Below are 24,347 nucleotides of genomic sequence, written 5' to 3'. Positions count from 1 at the left end.
GGGGTGGCTGGGAGCTTCCAGTAGCCCCTTGTCCTTCCTCGCTGTCTGTGCGTGTCCACTCTGCTCTTTGGGCATCTCCACCACCAGCTCCAGACTGTCTGATTTTTAAGCAAGCAAAAGTGTTTCAGCTCAGTTCTTGGTTTTAAGAGCCTTGGCACGGTCTGTGGTTTGTGGGGCGAGCCAGCCGCTGGCAAGTGCTGTGGGAGACAGCTGGCCTCTTCCTCCCGTGCTCCGCGCTCAGGGACCTTGCTCCAAGTACGAGCGTTTCCACGTACTGAGAAGCCTGGGAAATGGGGAGATGTCCGCAGCATGCAGGCACATCTGCCAGCTCCTCCTCCGAGCCAGCAGAGGCTCATGGCTCTAGTGATGCTGTGGTCAAACCTGAGTGTACCTGAGAGGCAGTCAGGCCAGTCACGCTCCTTTGAAAAGGAGGGTTTTTTTTGGTGCAAAATAGGCAACTTTATGGTGCAAAATACTGTGACTGTTCAGCCAGGGCAGGCTGCTGGAGGATGCTCCTGTCAATGGGAGCACGTTGCTCTGCAAGGACGGCTTGCCCCGTGGCGCTTTCAGTAATTCTTGTAGCATGAGCACTTGCCCACCAAAGAAACCCGATAACACCACGTTCATTAGAGCTGAGTCCCCAAATAGCTGTTGATAACAATAACATTGGCTGTTGGCCAGTTTGAGCGGGAGCAGTGTGATCAGGCAGCAGGAGCCACATCCAGCTGCTGAGCAAGTGCCGTTCGGTTTAACCAAGATTGTTAGAGCTGTCACAGAAAGCAGCGTTACCATTCTTGGAGCTGCCAGTGCGGGAGAAGTTGTTTTCGTTTTGAATTCCTCTGTGATCATCATATTGAAGTAAAGGTGTGTGTGTTGGTGTCTTGTCTTCTGTTGTAGACAGAAAGGAAGGATTGAGCTGCCGCGCTTCCCGGACACAGCCAGCCCCAGCGCAGCTCCAGCCCTCGCTGAGCCCTCCCGACACAGGGCCGTGCTGGTGCCAGCGCTGGGGCTGCTCAGGGGCAGGCTCCACGACCTGCAGCCCTCAGCCGGCAATGGGGTGAGGTTGCTCCGGACCGTCCCCCGCTGCCCCCATCCCCTCCCAGCCTCCCGCTGTGGCGGGTTCTGCCGATTTGGGTGGGAGAGGAGGCCCCGCATGCGACACGGGAGCTCGTGCTCTCTGTGGCTTTACTGCCTTTGCCTTCTTAATGCTCAGATGAACCCAGTTTCTGTGTCCAAGAGAAGGGAGGAAAATGGAAGTGCCTGGTAAGGGAAGATGCAGCCCACGTGAGGATAGATGTCCTCCCCTGCCCTGCCCTGCCCTGCCCTGCCCCTCTGGGACCTCTCCAGGGGCAGAGTTTGGTGCCATAAGCGTCCTTGATCCCTCCTGTCCTTTTCCCAGGTCACCTGGGAGCTGTGGCTGTGCCCCAGTGCCAGTGCCCTGTGGCACCTGGACCTTCCTCCCCGGGCTGTCCCTGAAGAGCTGTCGAGAGGAGTGGGCAGGGGGATGTGCGGTGCCCTCGTGGTGCCAATGCACAACCCGTGTCCCGCAAACACCCTCCTGCTCGCCCTGCTGGTGCACAGACAGAGCCAGCGCAGCCCTGTCACTACGGTGCCACTGCGGACTGGAACTCGGGATGCGTTTCCTGCTCCTCATTTATCCCCAGTGAAGATGGGCAGTTGGTGCTGGCAGCAGCGTTGCGCGGGGTGGAGGTTGTGTCCTCGTGCTTGGATGGCTCATGCATGGAAAAGGAAAAATGTCGCGGGCCGGTGGTGGCTCCGAGCCCGCTCCCCGCCTGCCCACGCGTGCCCGGAGACGCCCAGGGTGCAGGAGCTCTCCAAATCCTTTACCCCAGCACAGCTGCAGCAAGACCCTCTGTTTCAGCTTCACACTCTTCACCCAGTGCCCAGGTTTTCACTGGGCTGAGTAGTTCATTTATCTGAACAGCCAGGCTGTGGGTTTGCATTCGTGCAGCTGAGTCCTCTTGGGTGCTCCTGAATATTGCTGTGTGTCAGGCTGCCTTTTTTTTTTCTTTGCCCTCTGAAACTTGGCACCCAGCCATCATTTTTATGACTGAGAAAACGAATTTAGGAGGAGACTGGCAGACAAGTGGCACCGTCCTCCTGTGAGGACGGGCTCCTGGCTCTGCCACCCGCGGCGCAGCAAATGCCAGGGAGATGCCTGAGCTCTGAGCGCAGCCCTCCCGGCTCCTGTGCTGCTGCTGTCACCCACGTGCTTCAGGGGTTTCAGCGGAGAGCATCATCTCTGTTTGCTCATTCATCTGCTAAAATCGTCCATGAGGTTTGCGCTGTGCGGGACTCTCGTGTCCAGACTGGTCTCCATGGATCGTGCAGCACAGAGCTGGTGCGGAGCGGCTCCGCTGCAAGGCTGAGCTCGTCTCTGCGTCGGTGCTTCCAACCCATCCTGCTGGGGACACAGCAAGACGCGATTTTCCTCCGCGCCCATTTAGAAGTTTGTCTGCGGATGCAGTTTGTATAAACCTGGGGAAACGTGTGAGCAGATTGCTTGGCCAGAAGTATTGCAGACAAGACTTGAGGTTTGCGGAGGGGTGAATATGAAAAGGTGGAAAGAAGTCATTTTGGAAACAGAGATTTACATTGGGAGGTGCCTAAAAGTCAGGTTTGGCGATAGTTGTCCTGGGGACGCGTTGGAGACGGAGCTGGAAACAGCAGCGTGCTCCTGCTTGCCGTGGGTTAGCTCTGGTGCGGCACGGCTGGCCGGGCTGGGGTGGCCCAGAGCAGCCCCCACGGCCCTGCTGAGCTGCACAAGGGCTGATGGAGAGCCACAGATAGCAGGACATGGTCATCAGGGCGGTGAATCACACAGAGCCATTTTGATTGGAAAAGACCATTCAGATCATAGAGTCCAACCATAACCCAACTCCGGCACTAACCCATGTCCTGAGAACCTCATCTCCGTCTGTCCAACCCCAGACTGGGTGGACCTGCCGCTTTCCGTGCTCCTCAGTCCACCACCTCTGGCACAGCAGCAGTAACACCATCTGTGTGTGACCACGTCTACACCTTCTGAAGGACAACACTAAATAGGAGATCAGAGTATTATAATTGTCAAAATTCAGCCAAAACATTAATCCCTGCATGGGCTTTTGCATTCAGATATTCCTTCCAAAATCCCCTGTTCTTTGATTTCCTGTCCCTCCCCGAGGTCAGCCACGACACCCGTGGCTGCATGGAGATTATCAGCAGAGATCATGTTTCTAGAGAATGGCCTTTCCTCCCCTCCTATTTCCTTTACATATTTATTCTGAGAGAATGTTTCATTTAAAAACTTCTCCCCCAGTATTTTCCAGGTGGAGACGCTGGTTTCCGTTCACATGGGATTAGCATCCCCTCCCAGCTGCTGTTCCCAACAGTATCTCAATTCTTCCGTCTCAATAGCAGGAAGATCCCAGGAAAGTGGTGGGCTGGGGGACAAGGGGACGCCTGCCAGGCACAGAAAGGCTGGCAGGAACGTTAATGAAGGCAACGAGGTTCCATTTGGCTTGGCACAGCATATTCTCAGTGACCGTATACCTCTCGTTAAAAGAGGTAAATGTATTGCTGTAATAAAACTCCACTAGTGCAGTCTGGGCTGCAACCAAATCAAACATCAACCATTTGCATTAGTAAATGGCTTCACTGATAGAATTCAGAGTGTAGCTGTTTAAAGGACTTTATTGAATGGGAAAGAGGATTTACAATGGGACATCAGTGTTACTTTTTCTTGGCTTAAATCTAATAATATCCAAGAAAATATAAAATCAGTGTTGCTAAATTTTGTATTATAAAAACATTTACAGTGTGATTTAAATGTTTGATAAACTGGACCGTGACTCAGGCAGCGAGGCACGGAAAAGCAGCACTCTGGGGTGACAGACGGGCTCCTGGAAGCCACAGGAGAGCGCGCAGTCCCAAAGCAGCATCACGGTTGTAACCAGGTGTGCAGCCAGGGGGACGCACCAGGACCACTGCTCCTACTGCGTGCTTTGCAGGAGAGGGAAACACTGCAAGTTTGTTCCATTTCAGACTCTGAGTTTGTAAAGAGATGCTAAAAACCTGGGGGGCTTATAGCATAGCCATAGAATAGAATCCAAACCATATTAAAAGCATAAGCTGTTCAGTTGCTAATCTCGAAGAAAACCTTAAGAGGTGACTTCATTGGAGTCAGAAAGTACCTACTGGGGAAAGAGGCTGTGGCAAGGACAGGATTCCTTAATCCTGCAAAGTAGAAACAAGAGCCCATGGGCATCTCTTAGAACAAGACTTACTTGTATTAAAAATACGGTATTAGGAGCATAATTAATGGCCAGGACAACTTCATGGGCACTTATGGTAGATTCTCCAGCACTTGAAGAGGCACCTGTCACGTAGGACTTTGGAGGTCGTCTCCATCTGGCCATGTTTTGGAAGGACACCCTCCAGTACCCCAGAGCTGGACCCAGCCCCTCAGTGCCACCCCCACCGCTGTTTCCAGAGCCTGGGTTAGATTAACAGGGCCAGGCTCTGGAGAGGGAGCAGTTTTAGAGAGCTGGAAGATACCGTTCCAGCTCTGCTAAGTCACTCTGTCACAGAACCTCACTGAGAGCCTGCAAATTCTGTGGGCAAGTCCTTGGAGCAGGTAGTTACCAAAACTGCAGGGAGCCCAGTTAATTTTTCCACAGCCTTAATGCCTGGGCAACACACAAGATTCCATAGAATCACTTTGGTTGGAAGAGACCCGTAAGATCATGGAGTCCAACCACAGCCCACCCCTGGCACTGCCCCATGTCCTGAGAACCTCATGTCCGTCTGTCCAACCCTCCAGGGATGGTGACTCCAGCACTGCCCTGGGCAGCCTGTTCCAATGCCCCACAGCCCTTTGGGGAAGAAATTGTTCCGAAATCCAACCTCAACCTCCCCTGGCGCAACTTGAGGCCGTTTCCCCTGCTCCTGGCGCTTGTTCCTGGGGAGCAGAGCCCGACCCCCCTGGCTCCAGGCTCCTTTCAGGCAGTTCAGAGATCAGAAGGTCTCCCCTCAGCTCCTGTTCTCCAGCTGAACCCCCCAGGTCCCTCAGCCGCTCCCATCACACTTGTGCTCCAGCCCCTCACCAGCTCCGTTCCCTTCTCTCAACTCGCTCCAGCACCTCAAGGCCTTTCTTGGCGTGAGGGGCCCAAAACTGCCCCCAGGATTCGAGGTTTGGCCTCTCCAGCACCAAGTACAGTAGGAGAAGCAGCCAGTAGAAGATTTGGTGTCACCAAAAGAGGTTGTCATGACCTAAGAGGGAACCTCTGAAACTTCCCATGGAGCAGAGCAGCTAACACCGACCAGGAGGAGTGGATGGATGTTCACATCTCTTTGTAGCTCTGGCACCTACCATAGGGCTGTGTCTTGGGCACTGAGGTCTCCTTGAGAACCAGAATGGTGAGTCCCCCTGAGGACAGTCACCTCCCAGAGCTGCACTGCCTCTTTTCTGGGGGGTGGTGTCCGCGGGGCTGGTGATGAGCACCTCCTGGGGACGAGAGCACTCAGGCTCTTCCTCAGCCTTACAGGGTCTGAACTGCCGGCCCCGCCCTGTGGAGAAGTCAAGGAAGGGGCTCGTGGGAATAAAACATTTGGAGGTCTGGGCAAGCAGGTGAGAGGGAGCTGCACACAGCGTCCCGCTGCTCTGGAGGAGGAGGAGACGGAAGCAGCAGATCTGAGCCCAGTGAGTTGGTGCCTCCTCATCTTCCCTCTCTGCCCATTGCTCGTGTCCCAGCCTGGGCTGTGCTGTGACACTAACACTGGCCCTCGTTCCACCCTCTGGCTGAGTGTGCAAGAAGCCTGTGCAGCTGGAGCGCCCTGAAGAAACAACTAGCTTTTCACCATAGAAATATTCTTGAGAAATGCAGCAGTGTGCAAAGCGAGTGACAATGTTTTCCTTCACTGAGCAGCAGGAGAATTTCCCAAACCAGTTATTTGTGGTCTTGAGGATGGTTTCCATGGCTGTTCCACAGCCCTTCTGGCAGCTGTTCAGATATGTCACTCCCTCCTTGCTGTGGCTTCTCTTTGGAGTTGCCCTGAGGGCCGAGTCACTTGCACAGCGGCGGATTCTCCCATCTGCAAGCACCTGCCGAGCGCCTTGCAGGACGCCAGATGAGAAAACTACGGTAACCAGGTCACCACTGCGGGGGAGACAGCATTTTTGTCTTGAGCATCCTTGAACAAATACATGTGTGGTGTTGCGGTTAACACAGCTGCGGAACAGCGTGCGAGGGAGCCGCGGCTCCTGGGTGCCAGGCTGGTATCCAGCCTGTATCAGAGCAGTGAGGGTCTCTCAGCTCCGGCTGGTCCTGTTCAGAGCTCACGCTCTGGTTGGCAGCTGAACTTGGCACAGATGACACCACGGCTGCAGCCCCTCTGCTTCCAGATGTGCAGGGCTTTACCTTGCTGCTGCCGTCACCCAGAGCTCAGGGAGGTCCCTGGACTTCATTTCACACGTTTTTTAGTGCAAGAAGAGAGTCTCCAACGGAGGCTGGCAGCTTCCACCTCGCATCCATTTATTCCTGTGGTTGGAGCAGCAGGAGAGTTTGTGTTGTGTAGATTTTGTTCTGCTTTTCTGTATTGCAAAAATTCAGCTCTTTCTGGTTGTTCTTTGCTCCTGGTAACATTTTATTTTCGTTTAGGGATGCACTGGCCTAAGTAGCAAATAAGAGTTTGTTATATACATTTTAATGCCATGTAGGCAGTTTGGACTTTGCAGTGCATGTGGGATAAAAGTCACTGGTTATATTACCAGTGAAAATCCAGATCTGGGCTTCAAGAACTGAGTTTTCCCAGAAATGCTACTTTGCTCTTTGGGATACAAGAAGCAGCAGCTGAAGACTACAGGTACTCGTGTGCCTGGTGTCACAGTGTCCTTGTGTCACAGCTCAAATTGCGTGTGTTTGCTCAGCTGGGGATTTGCAGGAGAGGGAGGATCCATGCTGCCCACTGCCACTGGTTTTCCAGTCGGGATGCTGGTGCTCAGGCGGGCAGTGCAGAGGAGAGGACCCCGTGGCAGCCCGCGCCGTTCCTTGGCGCATCTGTCCCCCGCCTCCCCGCTGCAGCAGCGCAGCCAGCGGCGGGTCTCCATCTCAGCCGTTCTCCTTCCTCGTTTGCACTTGGCGTTAGGATACCTGGCACAAGCTGGGCTTTGTCTGCAGCTCTGATTCCAGGTCCCCAGAGTGTGACGTGCTGACTCTTCCTTCGGTGGTGTTAATCGCTTCCATGTCATCTACGTGGAAAATTCCCAGGATTCCTTCTGCTCTTCATTTAGATGGGATTTATTTTGGTCTGTCCTGCTTTCAGTCTAGGGCCAAGTCCCTGTTGCTCCATCTGTGCTCTGCCATGCTGCCCCCTGTGCTCTGTCTCACCAGTGCCACCCACCTCACCAGTCCCTGTCACACGTAGTCCTTTCTGTCCTGCCCACAAAACCTGCTCTGCATGTCATCCTGTAATTCATTGTGCTGCACGGACAGCAGGTCCTCCTGCGGCTCCTGAGCGTCTCCGCTGCGGCACATCCCTATGGACCTGCGGTGTGGGAGTCCTGGCACCAGCAAGACCAGCACTCCCCTCATTTTGTGTGACCCTGTGCTGGCTGTTCACTGGTGGCAGCCTCCAGACACCGTGATGTGTCCCCAGCAGCGCGCAGGGTCCGGCCACCCACTGCTGTTCCAGCACACCAGCGTCTATCGCATGGGTGGCATGTCTTACATGGAGCATGGTGGGACTAAAGGGCCAGTCTCTTGTCACAGGGTTGTCATTGTTCCTGTAAAGTGACTCTGATTTTCATGCTGGGAAGGCACGTGTCAGCAAGGGAATCAGTCTTGCATTGCTAAAATGCTTATGGCCTGACATAGACAGTGACCACGGCCCTGGAGAGCTGCCTTGCTGTGAGACAGTGGTCTGTAGTGGCCGGCAGCACAGGTGGCATTGATACAGTCATCACACCTCAGAATGGTTTTGCTTGCAAGGGACCTTCAAAGATCATGCAATCTAAACCCCATTCTGTTCACTAGGTCAGGTTGCTCCAAGTCTTGTCCAGTCTGACCTTGATCACTTCTGATGTTGGGGCATCCACAGCTTCTCTGGTCAACCTGGTCCAGTGTCTCACCATCTCACTCTAAAATATTTCTTCCTTATGTCCAGACTAAACGTGTCCTTTTTCAGTTTAAAGCTATTGTCCTTTGTCCTGTCGCTACAAGCCCTGGTAAAAAGCCTTTCTTACAGGTCCCTTTTAAGTCCAGAAAGGCCGCACTAAGGTCTCCCTGGAGCTTCTCTTCTCCAGCTGAACACCCCAACTCTCTCAGCCTGTCCCCCAGCAGAGCTGTTCCAGCCTCAGATCATTTCTGGGGCTCCTCTGAACCTGCTCTACCAGCTCCATGTCTTCCTTGTGCTGGGGACCCCAGAGCTGGACGCAGTGCTCCAGGAGGGATCTCACAGAAGTGGAACAGAGATGGAGAATCACCTCCCTCGTCCTGCTGGCCACCACGCCGTTGTGTCTGGGGGACAGGGAAGGTCTTGGTCTGCTTCACATCCACTCTTGCTGCTGGGAACCAAGGAGGCAGGAGGAGCCACCAGTGCCCGGCAGGAGCGTTTGGAGGCGGGAGGACGCCAGGGAGCTGTGCAGGGAGGGCCGGCAGGACGGGCTGGTGCCGCGGCCACAGCGGGGGACTGGGCGCTGCTGGCGTTGGAGTCCGGCTGTACTGGGGGTGCTGCATGGGGGCCGTAGGCAAACACAGCTGTTGGGGAGGGACACGTCCTTTGTGCTGCCTCTGGCACTGGTAGAGGGCAGGGTAGACACAGCATCGCTCCTGAGCGTGACTGGTGAGAGTCCCTGGCAACTCCTTTTCAGTCCATAACCTTCTGGACAAGGGAACAGAGGAGGTGCCTACTGGACCACCTCTAATGATGATCTGTTGTTGATCCCATGTTCTTCTGTCCACCTTCCTACTGCTGGCATTTTGTGTTTGCTTTCTCATGCATATTTTGTTCAAAGAAATACATCACTGAGAGCATTCAGAGGTCTTTTTGTACCCATTAGGTGATGTTATTCCATCTGTTACTTCCAAGCAGAGAACAGCTTTGATTTAGAAGTCTGACCTCCTGTTGTCCTTCCTAAGCTCAAGTGTGAGCCAATGCTCATCCACAGGATCCTCCCTGAGATGTTTTGCTTCTTACTGAAATGTCCAGTAACCTCCTGAAACATCCCAAAGCATCCAGATCCTCCATGTTTGCTGCTTATCAGTCCTTTCTCCCCTCAAGTAAGCAAGTAGCAGGGACTGGGAATAGATGTTTTCCATTCAGATCCTCACCCCTCTTGTTGTTTTCACATACATTGCCCACTGTCAGCTATAAAATTGTGCAGAAATTGTCATTGTATTTCTTTTCCCTGCATTAAAAAAAAATGGATGGTTATATTAGCAATTAATTTGGTGTTAACTGATTTGATACCTGTTGATACGGTGTACCCGATCTGGAAAGACTGAACTCCTCCAGCAAAGAGGACGCTGGTTGAGAGCAGTTGGGAACCCGGGTTTACCTGCAGAGTGTGGTTGGTTTTGACTGAGGTACAGGATGAGCATGTGAAGGGCTGATGGCAGGTTTCAGCTTAATTTCGATAACTTTTATTATTTTGCATGCCCTCCCACCAGAATCATTGAAAAGTCCATCCAAGTCATGAGAAAAATAATTAATACATGAGCTTAAGATGAATAGGGGATAAGAAAGCCAAGCAAAGGGCAGCCCTGGGAGGGCGGGAAGGGAGCGTGTTTGGGACATGGCCCTTGAAGCCAGCATGTTCGAAGGCAAATGCCGTCACTGGAAGTAAGGGTGATGGAACACCAGTGGCACTGGAGGGCAATAAACCCTCTGCTGAGGACTGGTGGAGACAAGAAGGTTGTAGGAGAAGCCACATGAAGAACCACTGAAACTTGGTGGAGGAAACTTCTCTGTTCTTTATGTGGGCACGCGTGGGTGGTGGCCGGGCAGGACTCCATTCGTCGTGTGGCAGTCTTCCGCTGGCATCTGACGTGAAATTGTATTAAAATGTAGTTTACAAAGCAACCAAGGATGCCATAGTATTTCCTGTACTTGGTAATTTAGTGTTTTATTGCCAGTTCAGGTCTCTGTTATTGTTGTAGTCAAAACTGAAAGAGACCCTCTTTCTTTTGACATTTTATTAATTACACTTTCAACAAAAGAAGGCAGAATTGATGTTTCTCATAAAGATGAGGTGCAAAGTATAAAGTTGTTTTATGCTGGTTCACCTCTGGATAACTCGCTCTTAGGTGCAAATCACACGTGTGTCTTGATACCGTTTTCTGTGGAAAACTTTTTGGATGCTGAAGACCTTGTAACAACATAGTTACCTTCAAGAGTTGCCCTAAGCCTTGTAAAGAAGAGCTGTTCTTAAAATCCATTGTTTTTAGTACCTCCTGAGGTTTAGCAACCAGCAGACAGTTGGGAAGAAGAGTTCTGCTAAACCTCAGTTCCCTGGCCTGGTGGGGGAGATGGTGTTTATTCCAGTTCTTGTGATCCCTAGGGACAACTTTGCTGTAAAAACAGAGAAAGCAAGACTTTGTATTAAAGAGATCTCAAAGTTAAACCAAACTAAGTAAATAGTAAAAATGATTCTAACTCCTTGTACAGAAGGAAAGCAAAGCAAAACTAAACAAAACAGGAAAGGATTGGACTGTGCTGAACTGCTGTTCCAGATCACCTTGCGCACTATACGTCCATAAAATCACTGATTCCTTCAGGTGCTTCTCTGTTGGGCTGGTACGTCTGCCCGAGCAGCGTGTCGGGCACAAGCAGAGCTGTGCCAGGCTCTGCCCAGCGGGACAAACTGAAGAGTTTTGTCTAAGTTGGTAGATGCCTCTCATTCCTTCCTGCATGGCACAGCATTTGACTGGTCCTTCCTCCCATTTCAGCCTGAAAGGATAGATCCGAGCGCGTCCAGGCAAGGCTACGATGTCCGCTCAGATGTCTGGAGCTTGGGGATTACATTGGTAAGTGCACGGGTTCAGCCTTCGCTGCGCGGGACCTTCCCAGCGGGTGGCCGTGGCTTTGCAGTGTGGTGGAGTTGGTTGGTGTCAAACATGCTTGGAGCAAAGCCCAGCTCCTCTGCTGGGAAGCATTTGCATGTTGTGATGGAAGTGGGCTCCTCCTGGCTCAGAAACTATAGAACTCCTTTCAAGGCAGATGGCTCTCCTGAACCCCTGAGGATACGTTGAGCTGAGCGATGTTTTACGGAGAAAGAGATGTGAACAGGGAAGAGATGTTGGATCATACACAAACTTTGTCTTCAAAATCTCAAACGAGAAGGGATGGTGAGCATGGTGGTGCAGAACAGAGCATCCAGCCTGTGTCAGTCGGCCGCTCACAGCCCTGGCACCTGGTGTGCTTTGGCTGTGCAGAAGGCTTCAGTTAATCCTCAGTCCTGGTTGCCAATTCCTCCCCGGCTTAACCCGGGGTGCACACACTGATAAATGGAGAAAGGTTTTCCTTTCTCAAGGCTCAAGTAGAAGAGGAAGCAGAAGCAATAAGTATGAACCAATAGCTTCTGTCTTCCCCACTGCTGTTTTAAAATGCTCATTTTCATTGTCCTGCGAGAAGCAGGGGGTTGGAGTCGATCCCTACAGGAGGATCTTGAGACATTCTACAGTTGTGTGATTCTCATTATGCACTTTCTCTAGTGGTTGTTAGGATGCTTGGGAAGGGACTGGAGGAGTTTACTCTCCTGCATTTGAACACCTTAGTAAGAGCATTGGTCCTTTTTATAGTCAGTGGGGGAGAAGATATTGTCAACGTGAAAGTAGCGCAGCCAGGTGAGACCTGGAGGCGCTAACGCAGGCAGTAGAACTTGCTGGTGGGTACAGCTTCCCCTCCTCTTCTCTCAGCTGAGCTCTGCATGGGGAATGGGATGAAGAATTTCATCTTAGTCTTCCTTTCGGGAGGTTCAGGGTCCCTGCAGACGTTTCCGTGCCCTGACTGAACTGTCTCTCTGCAGTATGAGCTGGCCACGGGGCGATTCCCCTACCCCAAGTGGAACAGCGTGTTTGACCAGTTGACACAAGTAGTAAAAGGAGACCCACCACAGCTGAGCAACTCAGAGGAAAGGGAGTTCTCCCCGAGCTTCATCAACTTCGTCAACTTGTGGTAAGTGTTTCCTACTGAAAGCATTTTGGGTTGTCTTGTTTTGTTGTTGCTCAATATTTGGCAGGGGTCACACGCCAAGCGCTTCCTCGGTTTCCCACTCCTGCGCTAACGTGACAGTGAGGACCTTTCGCATTTCGCTCTTTAGGAGGTGATGGGACACTTGGCTGGGTGGGGGCTAAAGAGCAGACATTTGGAAACTGCCCTTCAGGGAGGGGATGAGGAGAAAACCTCTGAGAGTCTGTGCTTGGGAGAGATGTGACGAGCCCCATGGCAGGAGGTTTGTGTGACCAGGTAAGGGCCTGGCCTGTGCATCCCATTCCTTGGTATGACACGGCTGTGACAGACTTGCTGTTTGTCCCTTGTCCTGCGGGCAGAAGCCTGAGACACGGGCACTGTGGTCTCGTGGCTGGGCAGAGGGTCTGCACTGGTCCTGCCTGGCAAGACCCAGAGCCGTCCCACCCAGCTCTGCTCAGCACAGGGACCGGGAGCGGGTTGCTGGCTTGGTTGTTCGTGTGTCAAGATGAAGACTAGAGATGGTTTTGGGTAGGGCAGGGCCTCTGCAGCAGTCACCTGGGATGGAGGGGCCATCTGCCACATCTGCGTGGGTCTGCTCAGGTTAAGGGCTGATTGTGAAGTGTTTTTCTATCAAAATGTGAAAGGTGATCAACATAATGTCATTAACCTAATACCAAGCCACAAGACATCCATCAGCATGACGTGTGTTTCTCTTCTGGGACCTCCTGCCCTGTGCAGACCCAGGTGCTGGACATGCCCAGCACAGGGGTGTCCATCTCAGAGCTCTGTGACATGGGAAGACCCAGCTGTAGACAGCTTTTCAAGAGGTTTTCTTTCAGGGTTCCCATCTGCTGGAGACGATTTTTGGGTTTGGATTTTACCCCGTTTCAGAATTATAGATTTTTATGGAGCACAGGTCCCGCTTTCCAGCTGGCTGTAGGGAAGGCCTGGTTGTCTTGAGCATCCTTTGGGCTGCGGAAAACAGAGCAGCGAAATGGTTTGCTGCTCAAAAGAAGTTGCCATTTTTCAGTGAAAAATGGTGTGGTAGTTTGTTTGAAAGTCAGAGTTGCTTTCCTGATGTACAGTACAGGCGATAGTTTGTTTCCCACATAGTTATCCATCTCGTCATTACAGAGTTTTCAAAGGCAGAGCTTGCTCTGTGTGCACTGGTGAGTTGGGCCCCAGATCACCCAGCAGAGCCCATGGGGCTTCTGTGGGTCTGATTGGGTCAATTCACATTTCCAGCCAATTTATGCCTCCCAGGGCCTGCTGCCACCATGCAGGGAGCACGGGGCTCTTTTCGGTCTAATCCCGTTTTTTTGTTTAATCTGGCTTTGTAAATAACCTGAGTTCTGCCTGGAATATTTATGATGTCTTCATAGCAACACTGTAATAAATATTTATCTGAATAACCATAAGTTAAGTGCAAACAGTAATCTTTGTGCTACTAAGCAGGCAGGTGAGTCTCCAAAACACTGTGATTGTAGGTGGTAGCATAAATGTCCTGGGTGTTATCCTACAAATGTGAGTCTAATAATCTTCTGGTTTTGCGCATTTGAGAGAGTCCTGCAGTGTCGCTGCCTGCTGGCTGTGCTGAATCAGTGAGGAAATGATACTTTCAATAATGTTAAAGTTTCTGGGATTTGTTTTGTTTTGGGTTGGGTTGTTTTGTTTTGCTTTGGATCCCAACGGCACTGGGACTGCCCGGGTGGAACATTTCCCTCCAGCCCGTGTCGGTCCCTGTCTGCAGTCACACGCCAGCCGAAGCGCTCGCAGCGGTTCAGGTTCCTGCTCCAGCGCTCGCAGGGTCTCCAGGGCGAGTCTGGTTCCGGAGCCTGCGCTGGCAGCTGGGAGCTGCGGGTGCCCCGGGCGGAGCCGCGCGCTCCGGGCTGCCCGCGGTCGGGCTGTTCTGCAACGGAGCCCTGAGGCACCTGGTGCTGCAGACGGCCTGGCCTGGCCTGCAGCTCCACGGAGAGCTGGAAAAGGAGTGGAAGATTTCTAGGGCTGCTTTCTGAAAGCCTGCATGGAAATTTCAGAGCAAAACACGGTCTGTGGGCTGAAGTTCCAACTGGTTGCCTTAAAGGAGTTGCAGAGAGCATATGTGAACCCCAAGACTCGCTGAGGTTAGAAAACAAATTGCTGTTGGGTAGGAAAAGCCTGAAGCGAGCATGTTTGCGCAGCAGCCGTGGGATTTCTCTGCCCCTGCAGCTCCGGAGGCAGGTGCAGAAAAGAGCAGCGTTAATGACCTTCTGCTTCTCTGGATAATTTGGGGCCACACAGTAGTGGTGCTGGAGCTTGAGAAAGGTCCAGCCAGAGCCCACAGGGGTGGGAATGCAGCTGTTGGCAACTGGAGTGAGCTCACCTTCTTTGGACAAGATGCTGCATCTGCCACTTTCCTTCCCAGCGGTGCAGCTCTGGCTCTCGGGACATTGCCAAACCCTGTCCTGCTGCCCCTCTGCCTCCCATCGCCATCGCTTCTCCTGTCCCCTGCCATGTCCCCTGCCACGGGGGCTTTGGTGGCCTTTGCTGTCACGTGCCATCCCTCTGCGCTGGGGCCGGGTGGCTGGCAGGTGGCTGGGGTGCTGAGGAGCCCCACGGGAGGGGACGCTTTCCAGCCATGGCCCCCTGGCCTGTGGGCAGCCCTGTCACCTCCCCTGTCCCTTCGCGGTGGTGGTGACGGTGGCCCACTCAGCACTGCATGTGCCACCAGTGCCGGGGATGAGCCGGGAGGGCTGAGGAGCCCTGAGCGGGCCCTGCGGAGCAGTTTGGCCGTCTGCTGCAGCCCGGGCCTGCAGAGATGGTGGCGTGGTGCCTGTGTCCCCTGCCTGCGCCCTGGCGGCAGTGCTGGCTCCCCACTGCCCTCCTGGTTGCAGGACAGGCTGGTCGCTGCTCCCAAAACTTGTGGTTATACTGCAGCCAAACCCGTCTCCATGTGGAAGCAGCGGCGGTCAGGGTGATGTTCCCATCGCGGCTCCCTCGGGCTCTGCCCCAGCAGCATTTGTTGGTTGCCACTCTCGCTGCTCACCCATGTGGGGACGGAGGGAGACCCTGTGGTCAGAAAACGAATTGCTGGGCTTGGCTGGCAGGGGAGGCAGTGAATGCAACAGCGTGTTCTGTAAAAATGTGTGTTTGATGTCTGTAACATTTCCCCAATCCTACCTTCTCCTAATTATCTTTCTGCTTTTCTTTAGCCTTACAAAGGACGAGTCCAAAAGGCCAAAGTATAAAGAGCTTCTGGTGAGTGTGAAGTGGGGCTGCCTGTGCCGGTCACACAGTGGAGCTGGGTCACACGTCCGAGGTCACTCCTTGTCTTCTCGGCCCATCCAAGGCAGGGCGTTCAGCTCCGTGGCCTGCAGAAGGTCACCACCTCCCTGTCACTGTCTCCGGCCTGTGGTCACGGCGATGGCCGAGATCATTAGTGCCTGTACATAGATGCAGGACATCAGCGTGGGGCAGTGCCCCGTTGCGGAGGGGCAGTGAGCTGGGAGGCGGGCAGGCCCGGGCAGAGCGCGCTGGCCGTGCTGTGAACGCTGCCGGTGCCTGGGGGCTGGTGAACAGCTCACCAGCACCGTCACCAGTGCCTCCCGCGCACCGGCCGCACGGCGAGGTTGAGAGCGCTCAGAAAAAAGCGAGACGTGCGAGAGCACGGCTCTGGAGTGAGACAGCAGCAGAGGATGGGGGTCCTAAAGCAGGGAACGCTGTGAGGGTTTGAGTTGGATAAAGTCACACTTGGCAACCGTGCCCCTTCAAGGAGCCCTGGGTGTCAGGGGATGTGTGAAGCTGTGCCCTGGTCCCTGATGTTGGTGGTGGGATACAAAGGGAGTTTGCCTGGAGCCCCGACCAAGTCACTGTGTTGTTACTTCCCTGCTTCTCTTGAGTTGGGTCCCACCAGTAGCAGGGTCTGCGGCAATAGGACAAGGGGTGATGGTTTTAAACTGAAGGAGGGAGATTCAGACCGGACATGAGGAAGAAATTGTTGGCCCTGAGGGTGGTGAGAGCCTGGCCCAGGTTGGCCAGAGAGGTGGTGGATGAACCATCCCTGGAGACATCCCAGGCCAGGCTGGACGGGGCTCTGAGCAACCTGAGCTGGTGAAGATGTCCCTGCTCGTGGCGGAGGGGGCACTGGGGGAGCTGGGGAGGTCCCTTCACCCCAGACGGTTCTGTCATTCTGTGTATGGCCTCCGGGTAGAGCAGAGGGTCCAAGTTCAGAACTGGGCTTGCATCCTCACCTGTCTGACCTCTGCACGCCGTGTCTCCTGTCACTCCTGCCTCCCTGCTGCTGACAACGCTGACGATGAAACTTCTCTTGAGAGTATTTCAGCGCATGTCGAGGCTGCGAAGGAGCCAGGTGCTGCTGCTGCTGCGCCCTCGCTGCCTCCTGCCCAGCAGTTCCTGACCCCCAGAGTCCCTCCCCACCTCTGTACTGCACCTTATGCATTCACCTTATGTCAAAGCCATGGACCCGGTGGTGTCCTGCTGCCCCACAACCGCCACACAGCCCTGGGTTCTTGAATCAGGAAAATCCATATGCTTTTATCTGGGGTAGCCAGCATGTCGGAAGGGGGACCGTAACCTTGTTGTCTCTTTATCTGATTCCAGAAACATCCCTTCATCCTGATGTATGAGGAACGCACAGTGGATGTTGCATGCTATGTTTGTAAAATCCTGGATCAAATGCCAGCAACTCCCAGCTCTCCAATGTACGTCGATTGATACTGCTGCTACGTCAAACTCGAGAAAAAGGGCTGAGAGAAAACAAGCTGTAAAGAATTTTCATCACATATTGCAGTGTTTTTAATGCTCGCCCAGACACCATGTGCAATAATATTGGTGTTATTTCCATCCTGTCTGTATACTGTTGTCACATATAAAGTGCATCCCTGTAATACCTGATCACACAGTGTTCGTGTTGGTCAAAGAGAGACCTCATCTTGCTCTTTTGTGGACATATTCATGAAATGTGGAAATAAGTACATTTATTTGTTGACTGTGATTGGATAGCACCTAAAATTCATTTCTAGACTCGAAACTTGGAGACTTCTCAGCAGCTACTGGAAAGATTTTTCTCTCAAACTCTTCCAATTGTTGTTTCAAGTAATAATAAAAAGCAAACAAACAAAATGTAGGCGTTGTCTGTCTGAACATTAAGAGACTTTGCCTGGAGGGAGAAGAACTTGCTTAACCAACGAGATGCTTTGCCTTCTGGAACTAGAAAGGCAAAGGAGAATTTTATTCTTCACAAAGTGCAATAGATATACTGCTATGAAATCCTGTTGCTTTACAGTCGCAGTGTACTTTCTGGGGACAGTGTGCTCAGCTGAACTTCTGTTAAAGAGAGATCATGTTAAATATAGTGAGTATGTCTTTACCAAAAATATGTTGCGTTGAAAGAGGCTAACATTAAACTATTCAGAGATGGGACATAATGTATTCTTTCTCCTTTTACCAAGCCAGCCACTCTTCGCTCTTAACTAGGTGTCCTGTAAATTGTTACCTGGTAAGATAAGACCTTTGACCTGAAGAATTATTAAACTACTCGATTGAATTTAACCTGCTTGTGACCTGATTTATAGCAGCACAGCGCTCACCACCGGCTGGCTTTGCTTTGACTTCGACCGGCACCTTTCAGAGTCTGCAGCTGTTTTAATGAGCCGCAAATGAATGTCTGTGATTTCTGGCCAGTGCCTCTCGTGTTCCTCCCTGTCCCCAGCGCTGACACTGGCGCCTTTTCACTGACCAGCCCGGCGGTGCTGTCACCTCCGTGTTTCCCCACCGCCCCAGGGTCTGTGGTGCCCAGCTGCTGCATCACCTCTGCTCAGCTCATGGAGACCTTGGTCACCACCTTCGTGGCTTTACACCTCTTTTGTGACCCTCTGGTTACTGCAGCCTAGGGCCAACCTCACCAACAGTGTCTGGTGCAGATAGAGATGAGGTGGAGATGAAAGAACGTCTCATGTCGTGTGGGCTTTCAGCTGACGCGGCAAGGCCAGGTGAGCTGCCGTCTTCCGGAGTTCTGCTGGGCAAAAAAGGGATCAGTTTGGGTTTGTTGGTTTTTTGGTTTTTTTTCATGATTGGCATAGTTTTAAAAAAATCAATTTTTCCTAGAAAATTATCTTTTTCAAAACTTTGCAGTTTCGGGCACTTTAGTAGTATACCGGGGATACAATGGAGGCTGCAGAGTTGCTGATTTACATTTTGAGTTGTCTAGTTTAGGCACTTGGTAGGACTTCATCGCTGTTAGAGCAACCCGCTGTCACAGCTCGGTGGCGAAACCGGACCCGGGATGCAGAGGGCTAAAGATGCAATGGGAGCGAAAACACGGCGGTACTGGCAGGATTGCTGAGGAAGGGGCTTCCCACGTCAAGCCAAAGCTGGTGAGCGCAAACTGGGCTGATGAGGGAGCACTGGAGACCAGCGCGTCCCTGCCTGGCTGCGGGGCTGGGACAGGAGAGAGCCGAGCCTGTGGTTCTGTGGACACCTGGTGTTTGTGAAGCTGGGCAGCTCCACGTGTCCCACTGCCCGTGGGAGCTGGTCCCTCCGGCGCCGCGGCCGACGGTGATACCATCGCTTGGGCATGGGGAGGTTCCATTCTCCAGCCCCCCGTGGACTGTGTTCCTCAGGCGAGGCGGCCGCTAAAGTCTTCCCCAAACGGACAAGGCAGAGCTTGCTGAAGTCACTAGTCATTCCCAACAGCTCTGACGGATCACGTGGATCAGTTGAACAAGATATGTAGCGTATCTAAAGCCGTAATTCCACCTTCCAGCCCTGTAGCCTTGGAAACTTGGCTTTTCTCAGGCTTGGTGAGTCCCTGCAGCTGTGATTCATCTCACCAGCCTTCAGCCACCACAACGGGACCTGGGCCGCGCCGGGTCTGGCGGGCGCTGTCTGGGGACCGAGGAGACACATCCAGGAGCGACAGAGGTGTGCGGAGGGGCTCTGAGTCACCTCCTCGCTCACAGGGAGCCCAAAACCCTTTTCGGGGTCTGGCACTGACATGGAGCCTCCCAAAAAACAACTTCCCTCCAAAGCAACTGCCTCACTCGCTCTTCCAGCAGGGCTGGGGCCGCTGTGCTGCCCGCCCCGTCCCGAGCTCCTTGTTACCAGCACAACCTGTTTGTTTTTGACGGATGGGAAATGGAAACGTGAAGCTTTGAGCTTGAGGAACAAATTCGGGTTGAGGTGCTGTGGCACGGGTGACAGTACAGAAGGACAGGTTTAGCTTATTAAACACAGATTATTATAAACTACTAAGGGTGCACCATTTATTGCAATGTATCTTTATTAAAAAAAGAAAGAAGGTATATAGTGTCCAGAAGCTGTGAAAATAGTGTAAGAACTGTACATTGTGAACTCTGGTTATTTTTTTTCTTGTACCATAGAAAAATGTATAAAAACTATAAAAAAGCTGATGTGCAGGGATGTTGCCTTATTGTCTGTAAAGTGGAGCTCAGGAACACAACTGTTCCAAAGAGCTTCAGAATATTTTATCTGGTATCCTGGTTTGACTTCCTCCTCTATTTAACACATTACACACGGACCGGAGTGTTTCTGTAATAGTTCTGTCCTTCTGCCTGCAGGTCAGTTGTAATAAAACTAGGATGCGACTGTGACCTTGTTATTTTTGTTTTGTAAAAGGTCAGATGTGACTGGGAAGAGTCATTAAAAGCTGCTGGAACACTTGGATTCCAGGCCCTTCCAGGGGCAGCTGTAGGAGAGGAAAACAGCTTTGGAAACTGCTCATGCTAAATTTAAAATAAAAAAGTGCATGGAGGCCTGGGGATATTTTATTTCCCTGGCAGCTGCTGAGCCCTGTGCTGCGGGGCTGACCCCAGGAGAGCCCGGTTTGCTGCACGGGCAGGTTCAAATCCAGTTGGTGGCTGGTCTGGAGTGGTGCCCCCAGGGCTCAGTACTGGGGCCAGTTCTGTTTAATCTCTTTATCAATGATCTGGACAAGGGGATCGAGTGAACCCTCAGTAAGTTTGCACACAACACCAAGCTGGGTGGGAGTGTTGATCTGCTGAAGGGTGAGATGGCCATAGAGGGATATGGACCAACTGGATCAGTGGGCTGAGGCCAGTTCTCTGAGGTGCAACAAGGCCAAGTGCCGGGTCCTGCACCTGGGTCACAACAACCCCATGAACGCTGCAGGCTGGGGAAGAGCGGCTGGAAAGAGCCCGGTGGAAAAGGCCCTGGGGGTGTTGGTGACAGCGGCTGAACGTGAGCCAGCGTGTGCCCAGGTGGCCAAGAGGCCACCAGCATCCTGGCTGGGACCAGCACTGGTGTGGCCAGCAGGCCCAGGGCAGTGACCGAACCTGTGCTGGGACCTGGGGAGGCCAAACCGCAAATCCAGGGGCAGTTCTGGGCCCTTCACACCAAGAAAGGACTTGAGGTGCTGGAGCGAGTTGGAAGAAGGGAATGGAGCTGGTGAGGGGCTGGAGCACAAGTGTGATGGGAGCGGCTGAGGGACCTGGGGGGTTCAGCTGGAGAACAGGAGCTGAGGGGAGACCTTCTGATCTCTGAACTGCCTGAAAGGAGCTTGGAGCCAGGGGGGGTCAGGCTCTGCTCCCCAGGAACAAGCGGGTGACGGAGAGGACGCTCGGCACAAAGCGCCTCTGCCCCGAGATGCCAGCACGAGGCAGGAGGGTCCGTCCTCCCGTCCCGCCACCCTGCGGGGGCCACAGTCCCCAGAGTCAAAACACGGAAGGATAAGCCCAGCCCTTCCCACCAGTGCAGAGCAAAGCACCTCGAGGGGAGGCCCGGCCCCAGTAAATGCCGTACGTGGGCTCCTTGCTGTCTCGCTATCTGTCCAGGTCCTCAGGGGCTGGTGGCGCGGGAACTTCACCTGGGGAGGATGGTAAACGGGCGGCCGCACAAATTCAACCACGGGCTCTGTCCTGTCTGTCAAGGGGTGACACAGAGCGTTAGCGAGATGGCGCAGACCCGAACCCCAGGGCCTGCCGTCGCTAACAAGGCCATGGTCCGATGGGACTTCACGGGCACCGCGGAAGAGGCTCGGTCGCTGAGGTCCTGCCCAGAGAGCACACGGGGATTTAGCAGCAGATGGGTGTTGCTGTGTGCGTGGGGAAACTGAGGCAGGGGCCGCTTCGCTCTCTGCGTTCTGAGCCCTGAGCCCTCTGCTGCTGCCCAGTGCGGTGCCCTGGTTGGGACGTGCTGGCAAAGGGACAGGCCCCTCCTCTTGTCACCCACCCAGGGCTGGATTTGGGCCGCGCCCCAGCGCTGTCCCCCCAGGGGAGATGGACGGGGCTGTGGGCAAGGCCCTGCCGGAGGAGGGGAGCACAGCCCAGAGCCCGGTACCTGTGGCTGCTCTCCTGGGCATCCAGGTGCTCCTGGTGCTGCCGCTGGGCACTCTCCAATAACAGTTTCTGCCGCGCCCGCTCCTCCTCCAGCATCCGGCCCTGCGGGACCGGGGAGAAGGTTCTTGTGCTGCCCCGGGGACAGAACCCCCACAGCAGCACTCGGTGGCCGTTGCTGGCATCTCTGCACAGGGAGGTTCCTGCTCTCTGCTGTCACCCTGATGCCCTTTGGAGCAGACCTGGCCCCTTCTGCTCCCCCTGGGTCACCCGTGGGCCCCATCCAGCAGGCGCTGGGGCTCACCTGGCTCTCCAGCTCTGCCACACGGGCCTGGACGCTCAGCAGCTCTGCCCGACAGTCGGATGCTGCTGGGGAGGCGGCCAGCTGGCTGCAGGCACAAAGCACCCGATGCGGTCAAGCCGAGGAGGCCACGAAAGACAAGATCCCTCCCCAGCGCCAGTGCCTGCCTCGCAGGCGAAAGGCAGGATTCAGCCTTTTGGCTGCCGAGGGAGCAGAGACCCCAACAGCTCCGTCCCTGGTGCTCCCCTGGCTGCATCCGCCCCCTTCCCCGGGCACCCCCAGCTCACACCCCCTGCCCACCGCTCCAGGCACGGGGGCTGCAATTCCCTTCTGAGCCCCATTGGGACGGCACAAGTCTGAACCTGCAGCTGTGCCAGCTCCGCTGGAGGAGGTGGTTTGTCTGGAACCAGGAGAAATGAAGGGGAGTGAAGGCAGGATCAAGGAGCAGGGGGAACTCGTGGAGCTGTGTCCATCCAGGACAGCTCCACGGCACGCGGGGCAGTGTGTGCCATCCTGGGCACAGCTGGAAACACGGCCCAGAGCTGGGATGGGACTGTGAGCTGGCCCAACGGGACACAGACCACCCCCACCGCCATCGTAGGTAAAGGCACAGCAGCCACGCTCTCTGTGCACAGCAAAAGATGCTATCAGCCACTGCCTGAAGGGCGCTGGTACCTGAGAAGGGGGCCTCAAAGGGCGGAAACTCTCCCTCCTCAGGGGGTGCACCACCCGCACCCCGAGGGTGGCTCGCACCACAACCCGTTCCCCCTTCTCCCTGGCGGTACCAGGCGCGGCCTCAGTGCGGTGGCTTCGCTGCCCGTGTCCAAGACGGCAGCTGCTGCGGGCCCTATGGGAGCGGCGTGGCAGCGCTCGAGCCTCGTGCGAAGGTGCGTGGGGCTGGAGGCATCGGGCCCGGCCCCAGCCCATGAGCCTCCAGCCTTTCCTGCCCCACAGACCCCCTGTTATTTTGTTTTGTGGTTTTTTTAATATGTTTAGGTAATGTGTTTAAATGCAGAGAGAAGCAGCAGCAGCATGCAGGCAGCTGCTGGGTACGAGGGGTTCCCTAAGCACACACACCCCACACCCCCCGGCCGCCGGGCAGGAAAGAGAACGTGGGGGTATAACAAAAAATAAGGGCATGGAGGTGTTCTGGCTGAAGCCGAGCTGTGCTCATCTACCCTTTGAATGACAATTCCAAAGGCACCAAAGGATGGGCCTTTGCTGGCTCTGCCCTGGTGCCCACTGTTTGCTCCCTGTGCTCCCTCTGGGGGGCCCCGGGTACCACCGGATCCACCTGGGCACCCCCAAAGTGCCTTTTGAGCTCTTATTTTTCTCCTGAAAAAGCAAACACGGCGGGGCTTTCTGCCATCCTGCCCCAGGGACCCCCACTCAGACCACACCGGCGCTTGGTTGCTCATCACCGTTTATTGCAGCCGCTGCCTGCTCAGCGCCCGGGGCGGTGGGACCGGGGCCGGGACCCCTGTCCTGCGCGGCTGTCAGGGGGTGATTCACCGCGGGGGGGCTGGATGGGCGGCAGCAGACTCGGTGCCAGGGTGAAGCGTCTGGGAGACGGGACTGGTCGGTGCAGCAGCACGGCCGAGAGCAGCGAGGTCGAGGTGTCTGGGGTGGCCCTTGGCGTTGGGGGCAGCTGAGAGCCCCCCATCATGGCGAGCTGCTCGTCCTGCCGGTTCCCATCAGTGCCGTCCTGGCCCGACAGCTGCATCGCGTCCTTCTGGGAAGGGGAGAGCGTGTGAGCCAAACACGGGGCCCCGTTCCGCATCCCCCAGCAACCCTCCCCCAGCCAGCTCTCCCTGGGGAAACTGAGGCACGGATGGATTCCCCCCGCAGGCTCAGCATCCCCCTCCCCACCTCCGTCATCCCTACCTTGTTGGGGCTGCGGGCGCTGGGTGGGGACGGCCGTGGGGTGCTGGGCGGTTGGGGCTGGAAGCGCGGGGGCGTGAGGGTGTGTGGGCCCCCGCAGCTCCGCGGAACAGTGGGGTACCTGCACTCGCCCGTCCGCTCCCTGTGGGACAGGACACGGGGTGCTCAGTGCCTGGCAGGTGGCACCCCATGTGTCACTCGACGCCAGGGAGGGGGCGGGGGGTGCTCCCTGTTTAGGGGCAGTTACTCACGGTCCAGGCGCCAGCATGTGGAGGGGCCGGTCGCAGGACAGGCAATGGAAACCAGGCAGCAGCTGCCTGGAGGGGGGAGAAAAGGGCTGGGGAGCTCCTGGGGGGCACAGCCCCACCTGCACACCGTCCCCTGCCACAAAAAGCCTCTGCACCCACCCCCCAAGATTGGTTCAGGAGGGCTCCTCCCACACGTGCCCCCTCATTGTGCCCCCTCCATCGCTGGGAAGCTGCAGCTGGCAGGAGCACAAGGCACAGCCACTTGCTCAGCATCCCCAGGGGCGCTGCCCACTCGGCTCCCACGCCAGGGTACCACAGCGGCACGAGCTGGGACAGCCAGCAGGAACAGGGCCGGCACTGCCAAAGCCACCGCTGTCCCCATCGCACTCACTTCCTAATCCCAGCGGCATCGTCACG

The 24,347-nt window shown here is 54.7% G+C and overlaps 1 protein-coding gene across 2 annotated transcripts in view; it reads left to right on the top strand.

Annotated features, from left to right (window-relative positions):
• Positions 1-17,739, top strand: part of MAP2K4 (mitogen-activated protein kinase kinase 4) — a 93,632-nt gene extending 75,893 nt beyond the window's left edge. For both annotated transcript variants that reach the window (XM_065852231.2, XM_071816641.1), the window contains exons 8-11: positions 10,947-11,024; positions 12,026-12,174; positions 15,381-15,426; positions 16,789-17,739. In XM_065852231.2, coding sequence (XP_065708303.1) covers positions 10,947-11,024; positions 12,026-12,174; positions 15,381-15,426; positions 16,789-16,902 — 387 coding nt within the window. In that variant the 3' untranslated portion in view covers positions 16,903-17,739. The remainder of the gene's footprint in view (positions 1-10,946; positions 11,025-12,025; positions 12,175-15,380; positions 15,427-16,788) is intronic.
• The last annotated feature ends 6,608 nt before the right edge of the window (positions 17,740-24,347 follow it).

Source organism: Patagioenas fasciata, chromosome 18 (genome assembly GCF_037038585.1).
Source record: "Patagioenas fasciata isolate bPatFas1 chromosome 18, bPatFas1.hap1, whole genome shotgun sequence".
Lineage (NCBI taxonomy): Eukaryota > Metazoa > Chordata > Aves > Columbiformes > Columbidae > Patagioenas > Patagioenas fasciata.
This window is presented reverse-complemented; position numbering and strand designations above follow the sequence as displayed.